The sequence below is a fragment of the Vulpes vulpes genome, chromosome 2, assembly GCF_048418805.1.
Source record: "Vulpes vulpes isolate BD-2025 chromosome 2, VulVul3, whole genome shotgun sequence".
In the NCBI taxonomy this organism is placed as follows: domain Eukaryota; kingdom Metazoa; phylum Chordata; class Mammalia; order Carnivora; family Canidae; genus Vulpes; species Vulpes vulpes.
The window spans coordinates 159089440-159105602 of NC_132781.1; the positions used below are offsets into that span (position 1 = coordinate 159089440).

The 16163-nt window shown below is 41.2% G+C and overlaps 1 protein-coding gene across 17 annotated transcripts in view; it reads left to right on the forward strand.

The window, feature by feature from the left end:
• UBR4 (ubiquitin protein ligase E3 component n-recognin 4) overlaps positions 1–16163 on the forward strand; it is a 132900-nt gene that overhangs the window by 17060 nt on the left and 99677 nt on the right. For all 17 annotated transcript variants that reach the window (XM_072751017.1, XM_072751018.1, XM_072751023.1 and 14 more), the window contains exons 12-19: positions 2977–3076; positions 3214–3351; positions 3805–3922; positions 4830–5017; positions 6392–6551; positions 6674–6759; positions 14018–14187; positions 15452–15734. In XM_072751017.1, the coding sequence (XP_072607118.1) occupies positions 2977–3076; positions 3214–3351; positions 3805–3922; positions 4830–5017; positions 6392–6551; positions 6674–6759; positions 14018–14187; positions 15452–15734 (1243 nt within the window). The remainder of the gene's footprint in view (positions 1–2976; positions 3077–3213; positions 3352–3804; positions 3923–4829; positions 5018–6391; positions 6552–6673; positions 6760–14017; positions 14188–15451; positions 15735–16163) is intronic.

Sequence of the window (16163 nt, forward strand, 5' to 3'; positions counted from 1 at the left end):
AGTGACCTGAGAACCTAGCTGCTGTGAAGAGAATAGACTGCAGTGTATAAGGTGGGAAGGAGGGAGAGTAGTTGGGAAGATGATGCATTATTCCAAACAAGAGATGAAGGCACTCGGAATAAGGTATTGGTGGGAAAGGCAGAGAGAAGAGGTCAAAGCAGCATGTGTTTGGAAGGTACAGCTGACAGGATTTGCTGATGGCTTGTATATTAAGTGTGAATAATATGACATGAGAATTTTTTTTTTAAGATTTTATTTGTTTATAGAGACCCAGAGAGAGAGAGAGAGAGAGAGAGGCAGAGACACAGGCAGAGGGAGAAGCAGGCTCCATGCAACAAGCCTGATGTAGGACTCGATCCCTGGTCTCCAGGATCACACTCCGGGCTGCAGGCGGCGCTAAACCGCTGTGCCCCCGGGGCTGCCAGACATCAGAATTTTTTGACACGAACAACTGGGTTGTATAATTTTTGGAGGCCGGAGACACTGGCTTAGGAGTAGCTTGGGTGGCCGGAAAGGGAAGAAATGTAGAATTCTGTCTTTGCTGTGGTGAGTTGAGGTGATTGTCAGACCTCTCTATGTGAGATGTTGAGTAGTAGTAGGCAGTTGGTATGGGCGTCTGGAGTTCAAGGAGGAAGTCAAATTCTGGACCTCATTCAACAAATTATTCATTGAGTATCTTCTCTGTCCCAGGCTCTCTGTCAGTTCTGGAATGCTGTGATATATAAGAAAGGACACATTTCTGAGAGAAGTGAAGAGATACGTCAAATTGTATGTAGAGAGTATTACAGTAAGGGTTTTTGGCCTGGTCGGAGAACTCAAGGCAGACTTCCTTGAGGAGGAACACTTAGCTGAAATTTGAAATAGACATTGGTAGATAGTAGAAACCAGGCAAAGAAGGGAGGTAAGAGAGAACAGTAGTTTGTGATTCTTGTGAGCTTCTGTCTTTACTCTTAGCACTCTAGCTGGAAATGGGAGGATGCCCAAAGGTCTATCCTTGGAAATAGTTATGTTTTAAAAATGGCTCTTGTTTCTTGACATTTCAAAAGAATATCTGTACCTTGTGTAAGTTACAAACCATGAGAAAGGGGGAAAAAAGTCATCCCAAATTCTACCACCAAATTGGTAAACATTCTTCCAGATATTTTTCAGTGCATGTATATAAGATGTGTATCTTTACAGAACACAATTGCCTTTAGAATATACTGTAGACAATTTTTCAGTGGCGCTGTTTTCAGATTCACTGTGTTTGTAATAGGCTGGTGGTATTCACTGTATAAACATGCTGTTGTTAACTAATTACCCTTTTAAAACAGTTATGGCTATATTAAATTTTTTGTTTTGATAAATCTTCTAAAATGTACATCTTTGTGAACTTGTTTAATTATCCACTGGGGGGAAATTCCCGGAAGTGTGAATGTTAGGACAAAAGTCAAGCCTATCTTATGTAAAATTTTGCAATGTTTTACTAGCCTGTCTTTTTTTTTTTAAGATTTTATTTATTCATGAGAGACACAGAGGAGAGGCAGAGACACAGGCAGAGGAGGAAGCAGGCTTCTGGCGGGAGCCCAATGTGGGACTTGATCCCGGATTCCAGGATCATGACCGGAGCCAAAGGCAGATGCTCAACCACTGAACCACCTAGGTGCCCCTACTAGCCTGTTCTGATTGAACTTTCACTAGCTTTGTGTGCGAATGTGCCCATTTCCTCAGGTGCTCTTTGACAGTGGCTGTCATTAATCTTCCTGTTTTTTAATATTAAAAGGAGAAAGATGGCTATTATTATCACTCCTACTTGTATTTTTTTGTTAGGATGACTAACTGCCTGTGTCCTTTGCCCTAGTTTTCTCTGGTATTTGTCCTTTCTTCATTTTCTCATGAACATGAGCTCTCTGTATATTAGGTATGCTAATTCTTTGTCATGTGGTCATTTGGACAGAAAGAAAAAGTTTTACACATTAAATGTGAGTAAAACTTTGCTTTCATCCTCTGGTTTGTGACCAGATATAGAAGTGATATTTACCTTTTTTCTTCTCAAAGAATGCCTTTTTTTAAAAAACTTAATTGATGAGGGATTTATTATAAAAGGCTGTAACTCTGAAACAGCCAGTTGGAAGAGATGCTTAGAGCAAGGTGTGGGGAAAGAGTGCAGAGCATCCTTGCCCTCCCGTGTGCACTGCTCTCCCCACATCTCCCTGTATCCACCGGCCCAGAAGCTATCTCAAAAGAATGACCTTCAAAAAGTTCAACCAGCCTTTGAATGTCAGCATCTTCAATTCACCCAGTAGTTTTGAACTGATAGTTTATTTTTATTTTTATTTTTTATTTTTATTACTTTTTTTTGCTGCAAAAAGCTTTATTGTCTCCATTTGGTCCACGTTTTGGGAAAGGGCTCCAGGATGGTTAAAAAGCTGCTTAGTGGCTGCATGGGAAAAGGTTCAGGCACAAGCCCTGGCACCGGGGGGTTGCCAGAGGAGCCCCTCAAAGGCTGCTGGTCTCCAGAGGCTCCTAGTCTTGAACTGATAGTTTAAATTCCAAAATGCTATCTATGTGTTTGGAAGACTTTCTTCTTTTGAGATTTTATTTATTCACGAGAGACACAGAGAGAAGCAGACACATAGAGGGAGAAGCAGGCTTCCCGCACAGAGCCTGATGGGGGACTCGATCCCAGCACCCCGAGATCATGACCTGAGCCAAAGGCAGACACTCAACCACTGAGCCACCCAGGTGACTTCCAGACACGCTGGAAGACTTTCTTGTAGTTCTGTAGTTCTTAACCTGAAGCCTGTAGATCCTTAGGCGGGCTACAGATGAGCTTCAGGGAGACTGAGCTTTGGAAATTATATGCATATGTTGTGTTTGTAGTTTTTTTCCATTTGGGGAAAGGTCCACAGATTCTCAAAGGAGTCTAGGCCCCAAATGGCAAGATCCCTGTTTTTGAGGTTGTAATTTGTTGTGTTTTCCTTTTTCTTTATATAGGCACCAGGGATTTGGGGTACTCTCAGTAATACTGGCAAACCATGCTGTCAAGCTGTTAACCTCTCTCTTTCAAGACCTTCAAGTGGAAGCTCTGCACAAGGTGAGGGATTGTTGTCAGGGGATGAGCCTACTGACTGCTGGCTTCACTTCTAGGTAGGCTACCTTGAGCCATCTGATCCTGTTGTTACCTCCTGCTCTGCTAGAACATTAATTCTCTTTTGCCATGGTTACCTTCAGGCCTGGGAGACAGATGGTCCCCCTGCAGTCCTGAACATTATGGCCCAGAGCACCTCCATCCAGAGGATCCAACGGCTGATTGACTCAGTCCCACTGACGAACCTGCTGTTGACATTACTCTCAACCTCCTACAGAAAGGTAGGTGGCATAACGCCACTGATAATTTGGAACATCTTATATAATCCTTTCAAAATGAATAAGATTGTATACTGTGACCTTTATAAACTCAAAATTTGTGGTAAAGGTTTTGAAAACGAGTGGAATTCTTGAATGAGTCTACATTTTGTGTCTGTTATTGTCAGCGTTGTGATACATATAGCTGCTAGGTGCTTTGTGACAGGTGTCATGCTGATTCAGAAACTTAGAGGCTACTCTGGAAAGACTCCTGTTTCGATTCTTGTCTGTAGCTTTGGGTTTGGAGTGCATTGGGATAAAGGGATCCGAGCTCGGAAAGGAGGACACTGTTAGGAGGATTTCTTGGATTTAGAGGAAAGGAAAAGACACAGAGAAAATGTCTCATATGGTGAGTGAGGTGAAGCAGGGTGACATCTTGTCTGTCACTGTCAGTTACGGAAGCTGCTATTTTCCTAGGCCTGTGTCCTGCAACGTCAGAGGAAGGGCTCCATGAGCAGCGATGCCAGCGCCTCAACTGACTCAAACACTTACTATGAGGATGATTTCAGCAGCACGGAGGAGGACAGCAGCCAAGGTAGAGGCCTCTTTTCAGTGTTCCGGGAGGCAGGCAGCAGAGAGCAACAGGAGCTCCCTTGCGTGGATTCTGTTAGTGTCCTGTTGCCGTCTTCACCTGCCTAGCATGGATCCTGATTTTCTGGGTCCTCAAAGGGGCATATTGTTGAAGAGTAAGTTGAGCTGTTGAAGACTGAGTGATAGAAACTTCTCCCAGTGATACCCAGATTGCTTTTCAGCCCTTCCCCTCCAAGATCAGGATCCATCTCAGTTCCTGCTGCTGTTTGTGTTGACCCAGCTGGTGAACTTTGAACTTTGTTCTGAGCTTCCCAGTGAAACTCCAGAGTTTGTGTGTGAGGGGTTTGCTCCAGCTATTGTCATAGATGTGTGGCTTGGGGAGGCATAGGGAGAGGAACTCCAGACTCCGTGGCAGTGAACAACAGGGCAAAACAAATATTCCCTCCTTTCTTGGTTGGGAGAGAGGTGGAGTAAGACAAATCGCTCAGGTTCTTTATGATCAGATTTTTTCTTTTATAATCAGGTGGGAGCCATGTATACTATTGTGAAAGATGCATCTGTTAATTTGGGCTTTACAATTGATAGATAAAAATTTGTTTTTCAAAATGTTTGACTTCTTGCAAGTAAAGTGAGGTTGTTCCTGTTTCTTCATTGGCTCCTTTATAAAAAAAAATACTAGTTTTATTGATGTATAGTTTACATGCAGTGAAATGCTCCTGTTTTGTGTGTACATTTAGATGAGCATTGACAAATTTGTGCAACATGTAACTATCACCTGAAATCAAGATAACCCTTTGTTCCTTTTTATTCTTTTTCCTTGTGTTTCTTTTGATGTAGACACTTCCATAAAACAGATGTTCTAAAACTTTTTTTAAAAATGTGTTATTTTTATTACTTATCTCTTTCTTCAGATGATGACAGTGAGCCTATTTTGGGGCAGTGGTTTGAGGAGACCATCTCTCCCAGTAAAGAGAAAGTGGCACCTCCGCCTCCTCCCCCGCCGCCTCCGCTGGAGAGTTCTCCTCGAGTTAAAAGCCCCAGTAAACAGGCTCCCGGTGAAAAGGGCAACATTTTGGCTAGTCGCAAAGATCCTGAGTTGGTAAGAGCAGATTTTTGAGGTTAAGGGAAAGGAGAGATGGGGAGTTGTGAAAAGTAGATTGTTTGAACTAAAACATTTTGTAGGTTGGGTCAACTGTAATACTTAAAGATAGTTTTGGGGTGTCTGGATGGCTCAGTCGGTTGAGCCTCTGCCTTTGGCTCAGGTCATGATCCAGGGTCCTGGAATTGCACCCTTCATTGGGCTCCCTGCTCAGTGGGGAGTCTGTTTCTCCCTCTCTCCCACCACTCCCCCTGCCCCACCCTGCATTCGTATTCTGTCTTGCTCACTCTGTGCTTGTGTGCGTGCACTCTCTCTCTCAAGTAAATTAAAAAAAAAAAAAATCTTTAAAGATATTTTTACTTAGGACTTAAGTGTACTAATTGTGTTTGATTAAATGACTTGTACTCTTGGTATTGTTTCTCTGATTGAGGGTTAGTAACATAGCCTTTGGAGTAAGAAGTAAGTTTGAATCCTGCTTTTACTGGCCATTTTACTTACCATTTACTGGCTCTAAACTTTGGACAAGAATCTAAACTTCTCCAAGACTCAGTGTTGTCTTTTGTCATATGGGAATGATTGTACCTGCTTTGAGGGGTGTTGTGAAGAATTAAGGAGCCCGTAGTATAGGTGTGGTACATCTTAAGTGCTTGCCAATTATTCAAACAGTATTTCTAGATGACATATTATCAGCACTGTTCTAAAGCTGTATCAGGAAACAAGTCAGATACAGACCTTACTTTCATACAGTACAGCTTATTCTAGTCAAGATTGTGGGCATAAAACATTTACACCATAATTCAGTATCATTTTGAGAAAGAAGGAAGGAGCTGGGAATTCCATGTGTGTATAATGATCAGACTTCAGAATTCCTTATTTCAATAGTGTCCTTGAGCTGAACAAATGCAGGACCTTAGGGGAATGAGAGAAAAAAGTCTGTCTAGAAGCCTCAGTTTTCACAGTGTTTTCTGAAGTCTTTTGTGTTCAATAGGTGCCATTTCATGTAACAGGTAGAATTATGATGGGGAAGACTGTTGTAATTAAACTTCATTCCACTGTAGGTGATTTAAAATCTGACACTATTCATTGAGTTTGTTGCATCAGATCTGTAGGCATTTTTTTTTTTTTTTTTAGATTTTATTTATTTATTCATGAGAGACACAGAGAGAGACAGAGACACAGGCAGAGGGAGAAGCAGGCTCCCTGCAGGGAGCCTGATGTGGGTCTCAATCTCAGGACCCCAGGAGCCAAGGGCAGTCTCAACCATTGAGCCACCCAGGTGTCCCATTTGGACGTGTTTTATTTTTATTTGTATTCAAGATTTGGAAGTGCTTTGGGCTTATGACCCTGACGTAAGATTCTTGCTGTTCTTTTTAGTTCTTAGGTCTGGCTTCCAACATTTTGAACTTCATCACTTCTTCCATGCTGAACTCACGGAACAATTTTATCCGAAACTACCTGAGTGTGTCTCTTTCAGAACACCATATGGCCACCCTGGCCAGCATCATTAAGGAGGTGGACAAAGATGGACTCAAGGGTCAGTAGACAGGATCAGGGCTTGGTTGATGTTTTCTCCAGTGGAGTTTGGCTGCTGGCAGGGCAGTATGATGATGTATTAAGAGCCTGCTTGAGTAATCAGCATCCTTATTTGCCTTTAAGGTTCATCAGATGAAGAATTTGCTGCTGCTCTCTATCACTTCAACCATTCTCTGGTAACTTCTGACCTTCAGTCACCCAACCTCCAGGTTTGTGTGCACTGTGACCTTTGGCCATGCTCTGTGTCTGCTTCCAGTAGGCTGTAGTATTCAGTTGGGAAGAAACAGTTTGTTGTAGAAACCCCCTAACTGGAAAGAGTTTGAGACATTATGCTAATGTGTCTCACTGCCCCATTCAGATTATTTCAAAAAAGAGAAAATGTGTCCTTTATCCCCAAGTCATTCAGTAAGCTTAAAGTGAAAGGAAAACTACAAAAATAGCTCCTAATGACCATCCTAGTAGACAGGTGGACAAAATAGACAAGAGGGCAGGAAAATATAAATGGCCAATAAATGTAGAAAGTGCTTAATTTCATTAGTAATCTAAGAAATACACGTTGGACATGTGTTCTTTTTGAAGAGTCAAATTACAGAAGGTAGATGCTCTCAGATACATGCCTGCTTGCAAACTCACCACCAAAATAAAGTGTAGGATCTTGATTGTGATCTTCTAAATCTTAGGGTTTTTCCTCTCTATTAGTTTCATATATATGTTTATTTTTACATTTATACTCCTTAAATTTTACAATTATTTGATTGTTTTTAGCTTTATGGTAACTGATACCATGCTCTATATGATCTTGTTAGGCTTTCTTATTTCACTTAATATTGTTTGGCACTATATTGCCAAGATTCGTCTATACTATTGCTAAATCTGTAGTTCTTGTTTTGACTACTGCATGCTGTGCCATTGTGTTTGTGACTGTGCCAATTATTCATCTTCCCTCTGCTCCCACTGATGGATCTTTTGACTGTGTCAGGGTTTGTTACTACTCCAAGTATTACTGTGATCTTGTATGTGTCCCCTGAGATAACAAGGTGTTCTCTTGGGTAGGTAACTGGGAGTAGAATTGACAAGATACAGAGTAGGTGACTGTAAGCAAGTAATACTGGACTGCTCTTTAAAGTAGCAGCACAGTGGGGCACCTGGCTGGCTCAGTCAATAGAGTATTCCACTCTTAATCTTGGGGTTGTGAGTTTGAGCCCCATGTTGGGTGTAGAGATTACTTTAAAAGGAAAAAAAAAGTAGCTGCACCAAGTTTTATCATCACCAGCAATGTGTCAGGTTTGTGGATTCACTTTCCCAACATTTGACAGTGTGGTGTTTGTTTTTTTTTCTAAGCCCGATGTGGTGATTGAGCTTATGACCATGAGATCAAGACCTGAGCTGAGATTAAGAGTCGCACACTTGGGATCCCTGGGTGGCGCAGCGGTTTGGCGCCTGCCTTTGGCCCAGGGCGCGATCCTGGAGACCCGGGATCGAATCCCACATCGGGCTCCCGGTGCATGGAGCCTGCTTCTCCCTCTGCCTGTGTCTCTGCCTCTCTCTCTCTCTCTGTGACTATCATAAGTAAATAAAAATTAAAAAAAAAAAAAAAAAAAAAGAGTCGCACACTTAACGGGCTGAACCACCCAGGTGCCCCGACAGTGTTGTATTTTGATAATTTTTTTGAACATGGTCAGAGTTAGTCAGTCTTTTAGTGTGCATAAAGATCCTTGGGGAATTTGTTTAATAAATGCAGATTCCTATTTGCAGCTATCCCTCACCTCCCCAGAAGAATTAAATTTGGTAGATCTCTCCAATATTTTGTCCTAAGATTGTTTTGAAAAGTTTTGTTACTCTTGAGATTATTTCAGTGGATTTCTCAGAATCAGGAGACAATTTAAGGGTTTGCTTTTGCCCCCAAAGAGATAGGATCTAGGAAGCTATTTTAAAAGGTTAAACTTAATTTTTACCATCCCATAGTCTTTGAGAAATTCTTGAAAATTTATTTCATTGTTTAAAAAGATAATTATAAAACCTATTTATACATACCTACTGTTAGATGAAAAAAATTCTTTTGGGGATGCCTGGGTGGTGCAGTCAGTTGAGCATCTATCTGAGTCTTGGTTTTGGCTCAGATTGTGATCCACATTCAGTGTGGAGTCTGTTTGAGATACTGTCTCCCTCTCCCTCCCCATTGCATGTGCTGTCTCTATCTCTAAAATAAATCAATATTTATTTATTTATTTGTTTATTTATTTAGTGGGAAAGGGAATATAACTTGAGTGGTAAAGTTGTTGACCTGAGATGAAGAGAAGAAAATGCTTCAGTTAGTATATGGCTTGCAGCACCTTCCCAGACTGTATAGGGTCAGGATATCCTGCCAAAGTTATCAGCTCCTTGCTGAAATCTAAGTTTACTTAGAGAAGTTTCAAAGTTCATAGGCTTGGCCTTTTCCTGCTTTAACTTGTCCAAATAATGGGGGAAGAAATATTTTCCTGTAGAGAATAGGAGTTCATAGGATTCCTGTAATGATGTGCCCTCTTAGCATTAAAAAAAATAATTCTAGACTTTGTGTGGACATGTAGCTTGGCTGCCCATATCACTGACTTTATGCAGAGCAAATTATCAAACTTAGTCTTCATACATGGGACTTTATTTTTATTTTATTTTATTTTAATTTTTATTTATTTATGACAGTCACACAGAGAGAGAGAGAGAGAGAGAGAGAGAGAGAGAGGCAGAGACACAGGCAGAGGGAGAAGCAGGCTCCATGCACCGGGAGCCCGACGTGGGATTCGATCCCGGGTCTCCAGGATCGCGCCCTGGGCCAGAGGCAGGCGCCAAACCGCTGCGCCACCCAGGGTTCCCCAAATATGGGACTTTAAATTCTTCCCCCAAATTTCATTGCTATGATGAAAAAAAGTGAAGGATATTTAGTGTAATTATTTGCTATTGATGATTGTTTCTTTGGAATCCTGTACAATGTTCTTTTTTTTTAAGAGAGTGTGTGTTTGCGCGCATGTGCACGTGCATGTGTGCACACAAGGTGGGGGGGGGGGCAGACAATGGGAAAGGTAGAGAATGTTAAGCAAGCTTCACACCAACGTGGAACCCAACATGTGGCTCAGTCTCATGACCCTGAGATCATGACCTGAGCTGAAACCAAGAGTCCTACACTTAACTTGACTGATTCACCCAGCTGCTCCATGTACGAAGTTATTTACTCAAGGTGTCTAACTTGCACGATGCACATAGTGTCCTTTAAGGGAAGTTAATGGAATGGAGTCCAGTCTATAAAAGTAAACAAATATAAATTACATCATAAAAGTTGTCTTCATTTGTCAGGGTAATAAAAAGCTTGTTCTGAGTTAGTAAGACCAGTAGGCTTTCCCTACTTAATAGAAGAAACCTATTTAAGATGACTTACAAACATCTTGGGAAGCGGACTTTCTGCTGAAAGGCCATGTGCTGGTTGGCATGGCCTATGTTTTCTTTCAAATTTTTTAATAACACAGTCTACTCAGATGATTTGTGTCTTCTGAAGCCAAATGAGAAAGCAGGCTTTGTCTGGTTTTCTGTTGGCGTTCTGCTCTATTGGCCATTGGTGATTAACTCAAATTCTAGCCCCAGTTGGTGGAGCTGAAAGTTCTCGCCCTTTAATCATGTGGTTGGTTCCCCTGACGACCATCCCCCATCCTGAAGCTGTCTAGGGGCCTCATTATCATAAATACAGGTATTATTGAAGAGCTTATTATGAATGCCATACACGTTCTCACCCCTGTCAGGAAATGACAAGAGCTTTAAGACCTCTGTTCCAGGAATGGGACAAAGACCAGATATGTATTTTTTCTTTTTTTTTTTTTTTTTTAATTTTTTTTAATTTATTTATGATAGTCACACAGAGAGAGAGAGAGAGAGAGAGAGAGGGGCAGAGACATAGGCAGAGGGAGAAGCAGGCTCCATGCACTGGGAGCCCGTCATGGGAGCCCGTCATGGGATTCCCAGGTCTCCAGGATCGCGCCCTGGGCCAAAGGCAGGCGCTAAACCTCTGCGCCACTCAGGGATCCCTGTATTTCTTCTTTTATCGTATCACAGGGAGTTAGTATTTAATGGGTATAGAATTTGAATTGGGAAAAATAAAAAAAAGTGCTGGAGATGGATAGTAATGATGTTTGCACAGTGTTTATATACTTAATGCCACAGAACTTTCCACTTAAAAATGATTAAAGTGATAAATTTTATGTTACATTATTTTATCACAAAAAAAGTAAAATATCTGGCACATAGTAATAGTGTCTACTAAACATTAGCTGCTATCTGTATTTGTTGTTATCATTTAGTATTAACATTATTATATTCATCTTACATTTATTACTATTACATGTAGAATTACAATAACTTAATATTACACAGTGATCTCGGTTCACTCATTCGTTCAGTGAGCATTCATTGAGCACCTACTATGTGCCAGGTAACATTGTAGGCACTGAAGAAATCCAGATGGCTTGAATTAGTGTGGGATCATGAGAAAAGGGAGATACAGTATTGATAAAGGACCCATGGTAGAGATCACAGTAAATTATTTGAATGGGATAAAGGACATGGATAGGAAGAAGTCTAAGATCTTGCCTGGCTTTTCAACCCAAATGAGACCAGAAGCTGTTGTCTTTCATAGAAAGGGAACATCAGCAAGGAGAGTTGGTTTGGTGATAGAAGGAGCCATATTGAGTGTGCAGGGAGCTCACTCTCCTAGGTTTGAGTCAGCTTGGTTTCTGTTTACTCATGGATCACTTATTTACTGCACGTTTACTCAGAATGATCCTCTGGGTTCTTGAGCTATGTGAGGTACATTGTGCTATTTTCTCTTTGTTATGAAAAACAAGCAGTGTTTGCTTACCCAAAACAACTTTCTTGTAGTCACTTGTGGTCGGCCAGCCTGGAAACCGCTGTGTGGTAGAGCTTGAGTGCGAGGCTTTCGTTTCATGAAGGAGTAAGCTAAAGGCAGTGAACAGTGGCATAACCCATGTGATTGCATGGCTTCGGTCTAATGAGAAAAGCAATTCGTGTATTTGTGTATACAGGAATTTTTTTTTTAAAGATTTTATTTATTTATTCATAAGAGACACAGAGAAAGAGGCAGAGACACAGGCAGAGGGAGAAATAGGCTCCATGCAGGGAGCCGGACATGGGACTGGATCCCAGGCCTCCAGGATCACACCCCGGGCTGAAGACGGTGCTAAACCTCTGAGCCACCTGGGCTGCCCGGGAATTTTTTTTTTTTTAAGATTTTATTTATTTATTCATGACAGACACACACACAAGAGAGAGGCAGAGACACAGGCAGAGGGAGATGCAGGCTCCATGCAGGGAGCCTGACGTGGGACTCCATCCTAGGTCTCCAGGATCACACCCCATGCTGGAGGTGGTGCTAAACCGCTGGGCCACCAGGGCTGCCCTGTATACTGGAATTAATATATAAGAGTTTTATATAGAAGTTTTATCAGTGTTTTTAATTAAAATAAGGAGTTTCCGCTACTGCTGTTAAAAAATTATTTATTTTTAAAGGATTTTATTTATTCATGAGAGACACAGAGAGACAGAGACACAGGCAGAGGGAGAAGCAGGCTCCCTGCAGGAAGTCTGGTGCAGGACTTGATCCCCAGTCTGGGGATCACTTCTTGGCAAAGGCAGACGTTCAACTGCTGAGCCACCCAGGCGTCCCAGAAAAAATAATTTTAAAGAGGATGACATTTTGAGGCACCAGTGGGATGAAAACATCTAGAAAGTAGTTGGAAATGTGAGTCTGAAATTCAGGACTTAAAAAATTATAATTGAAAACGAAGCTTTGAGAATTGTCCACTAAGAGGTGGTTGTTTCAAGTAATGAGAACAGTAAGATGAGTGGGGGATGGCCCTAGTGGGGAGGGCAGAGGCAGAGAGCCCAGTAGTGATTAAAGGCACGGGTCGGCACATGGTGCCTAGAGGGCTGGTGGGAACACTTCAGGCCAGGCCTTTGTGGGTGTGCTGTGACTCAGTTTTACTGAGGAAGCCAGTTCCTCTTACTCAGGGATAATGAAAGTTGGAGTGGATTAGGAGAAAACCAGGTTCTGAGGAATGTTCACTCTTTTCTTAGGGCTCTGGGGCCTCAAACAACGGATACAAAACAAAAAAACCCTCTTTTAAAAAAATATGACCTGGATAACATTATAACATTATATCCTTTCACCAAATTCATGATTTCCATTTTTCCATGTTTCTGGATCCTATCTGTATAGTTGCAGTTTTACAATTAAAATCAGAACATTGATGCCTCTCTTTTTTTCTACTTTTTCAAAGTTTACTATTTCAGATACCGTTTACCTTGGTCTTTATAGTTGCTACCATTATGACTGCATGTTCCTTGATTTGAATACTTAGATGTTTTTTCTAAAATTTTTTTTTATTATTACAGTAGTGTTACAGTATTTTATAGCTCAGACATGTTAATTTTTTTGAATCGTTTCCTTGAGTCAAGAATTGAGAAAAGTCTTTAAGACTGTGAGGAGCATAAATGTTTAAAAATGCAGATTTTAGAGATAAACCTGGCTTTGAATACTTGGAAATTTTGTGGCTTATGTCATGTTCTTAAACCATTCTGAGCTCTGTTTCCTTCGTTAGTAAAATGGAGCACATACCCACCTAACACTCTGACTCTGAGCATTTAGTGTGACAGTGGGTGTGCAGTGCTTAGCCTGTGATAACTGCCCAGTACGTGTCAACTACTCTTCATATCTGCAACATTTTGAATAATTATTTCCAAGTAGTGGGGTCCTCTGGGATGTTTTGTAAGAATATAATTTAATTTGACAGACTTAGGAATTTATCCTGCATCCCGAGGTAACTGTGATTTGTGTCTTCTGAAGCCAAGTGAGAAAGCAGGCCTTTGTCTGGTTTTCCATTGGCATCCTGCTTAGTTTGTGTGTGTGTTTGAAAAGATAAGTTGCAGCTTAGATAACTGAGCTGCAAGTCAAGCTCATTTGAAAGACACGCTACAACTGGAGGCAAAGACGACCCTGACTAATTCGGGGTGCCTTGACATCTAATAGGCAGACTTTCTCTGCTAATACTGTTGTAGAATACAAGTGGCAGGACCTCCCCACCTTGAGTGTTACTTGTAGTAGTATATGACTAGTTGTGAAAGAAAAACTGTCAACCCATTTGGAAAATTATCCAGATTCTGCTTTCTCCGTGCATTTCTCCTTTTCCAAGACCCCACTTCTGACACTAACTATAGTTGTGAAAGGGGTTAGATTAGTACTTTTCCCTTTATAGTTTTCTTGTTTGCTGAGCAAAATGACCTTTCTCCAAACCACATCTAAATCTGAATTTCTGCTCACTCTTTAAAATACTCTTCTTGCATTAAAGAGTAATATTTAGGGCTCCTGGGTAACCTTTGGCCTCATTCTCTTTTTTCTAACGGTCTCTTGTATGTCTTTCCTGGCAGAACACGCTGTTGCAGCAGCTGGGAGTAGCTCCTTTCTCTGAGGGCCCTTGGCCCTTGTACATTCACCCTCAAAGCCTCTCTGTGCTTTCACGCCTTTTGCTCATCTGGCAACATAAAGCCGGCACTCAGGGTGATCCCGATGTCCCTGAATGCCTGAAAGTTTGGGACAGGTAAGAGAACTCCAGGAGAAGCCCTTCAGAGAAGGATATGTACTTTTTAAAATTTGTTTGACCTCTTTGTAGTTAGCCTTGGGGATCTGAGGCAGTGTCTGATAATAGGGTGTACAGTGGTGAGGGTGGAGGAGTAGGTTTCTGATGGTGTTGGGGGAAAATGCGCTGCTCAAGAAGCAGAAGTACCTAAACTATGGTCTGGAAACAAGATCACCCCTTAGCACATGGGGGATATGGTTGCAATTATGAGACAGAACCTGAATCCTGAACGTAACCAATTTTATCCTGACCTGATTTTTTGAAAGACAGGGAACAGGGAAGCCAACTCTGTGTTTGGTTATTTTGCTTTCAACATGAAAACCACTCAATGACTTGCAGTCTTTTTTGGACAACTTTTAAAGAATTTTTTTACTTGGGGGAAGCTCAGATTAATCATCTAAATCCTCTTTAGATGGACCTATATTTGCCATTTTTGTTTACATGGTTAGGAGTCTTCAAAGCAGTTTGTTTTCCTAAAAGGCTTTGCTTTTCTCTTCCCCATTCTATGATCAAATAGCTCTAATGCTGGATTTAAGAAATCATAAACCTCCTTGAATGCCAAAGACCTACTGTATTTTTCCTGGTGGATTCTTGCAAAAAGGCCAGGAGATGGGGGAAGGGGGAGAGCATGGAGGATGGGGTGAGGGAAACCCTTATTAAAACACAAATCTCTTCCCTGATAGCCAAAGGCAATGGAAACGGTTGGCTACATTCATTCCTTTTTTGCATAAAAGCTCTTCTGACAAGTTTTCTGAATAGTATAATTTCTTTTTTATTGCTTTTTTAGTACATTGAGTTATTTTTGACTTATCACGCAGTGATAATAATCTATAGTTTAAACTCTAAAAATAAGCTGTAGAGTCAAATTATAGTGAAAAGTAATTGAACTGTTTCTAGTGTATAAAACTGTCCAGGTCTATCAACTAAAAAAAAAAGAGAAAAAAAAAAAGCCACCCTTTGGGGACTTACAGTTCTTTTCATGTTCAGAAATGGCAGAATGGGTGTTCACGCTACTGCCAGTGTCAATGGAATATTTTTGGCTGAATTTACCTTTTTTGTAGCCAAGATTGAGTTAATAATCTTCTCAACATGTAGATTTTGTCTTCCTTGATTTGTTATCTTAATGCCTGGTTTTAAAAACTGAACTCTTCCAGCACGTGACATTATAACTTTTGGGGGATATTCTGAGGACTCTGACCAAACATGTTCATTTCCTCTGTGACAGATTTTTGTCGACAATGAAGCAGAATGCCCTGCAAGGGGTGGTGCCCAATGAGACGGAAGATTTGAATGTAGAACACCTACAGCTGCTCCTCCTCATTTTCCACAACTTCACTGAGAAGGGCCGGCGGGCCATACTGACCCTTTTTGTGCAGATCATCCAGGAATTGAGTGCCAACGTGGATGCACAGGCGCGCTCTGTGCCTCTCATCCTGGCTCGCCTCCTTTTGATCTTTGATTATTTGCTTCATCAGTACTCCAAAGCACCTGTGTATCTGTTCGAGCAGGTACAAATGAATACATTGTTTTTGCTTTACTTGCTACTATCAAGAGAGTTTTTCTTCTCAAGTTGCCATGCAAAATGACCTGCTCACTTTAGGTTTTAGCCATTTGTTGTAGTAGGTGTAGATTAACTTTAGAAGTACCATTGGACTTACTTATATCTGTGTGCTCATACTTCGTATTTAGCCACGATCAGTAAGTATAGGTTATTTGATTTGATACTTTTGTGAAAATTGGATTATGGGTTCTGTTCACAGGTGACCTTTGAATTACCTCACTTTATTAGCTGGTGTCCAGCTCAGTGTCCTGAGCATCTGTGCTCCATGAGTATTTGTTAGTGGTTGAATGATGGTTGGGCAGTGAGTTTTATGGATTAGTAAACTCTTTTGTTGTAGGGATCCAACGTGAGGATGGGAGGGCCAGTTAAGGATTAT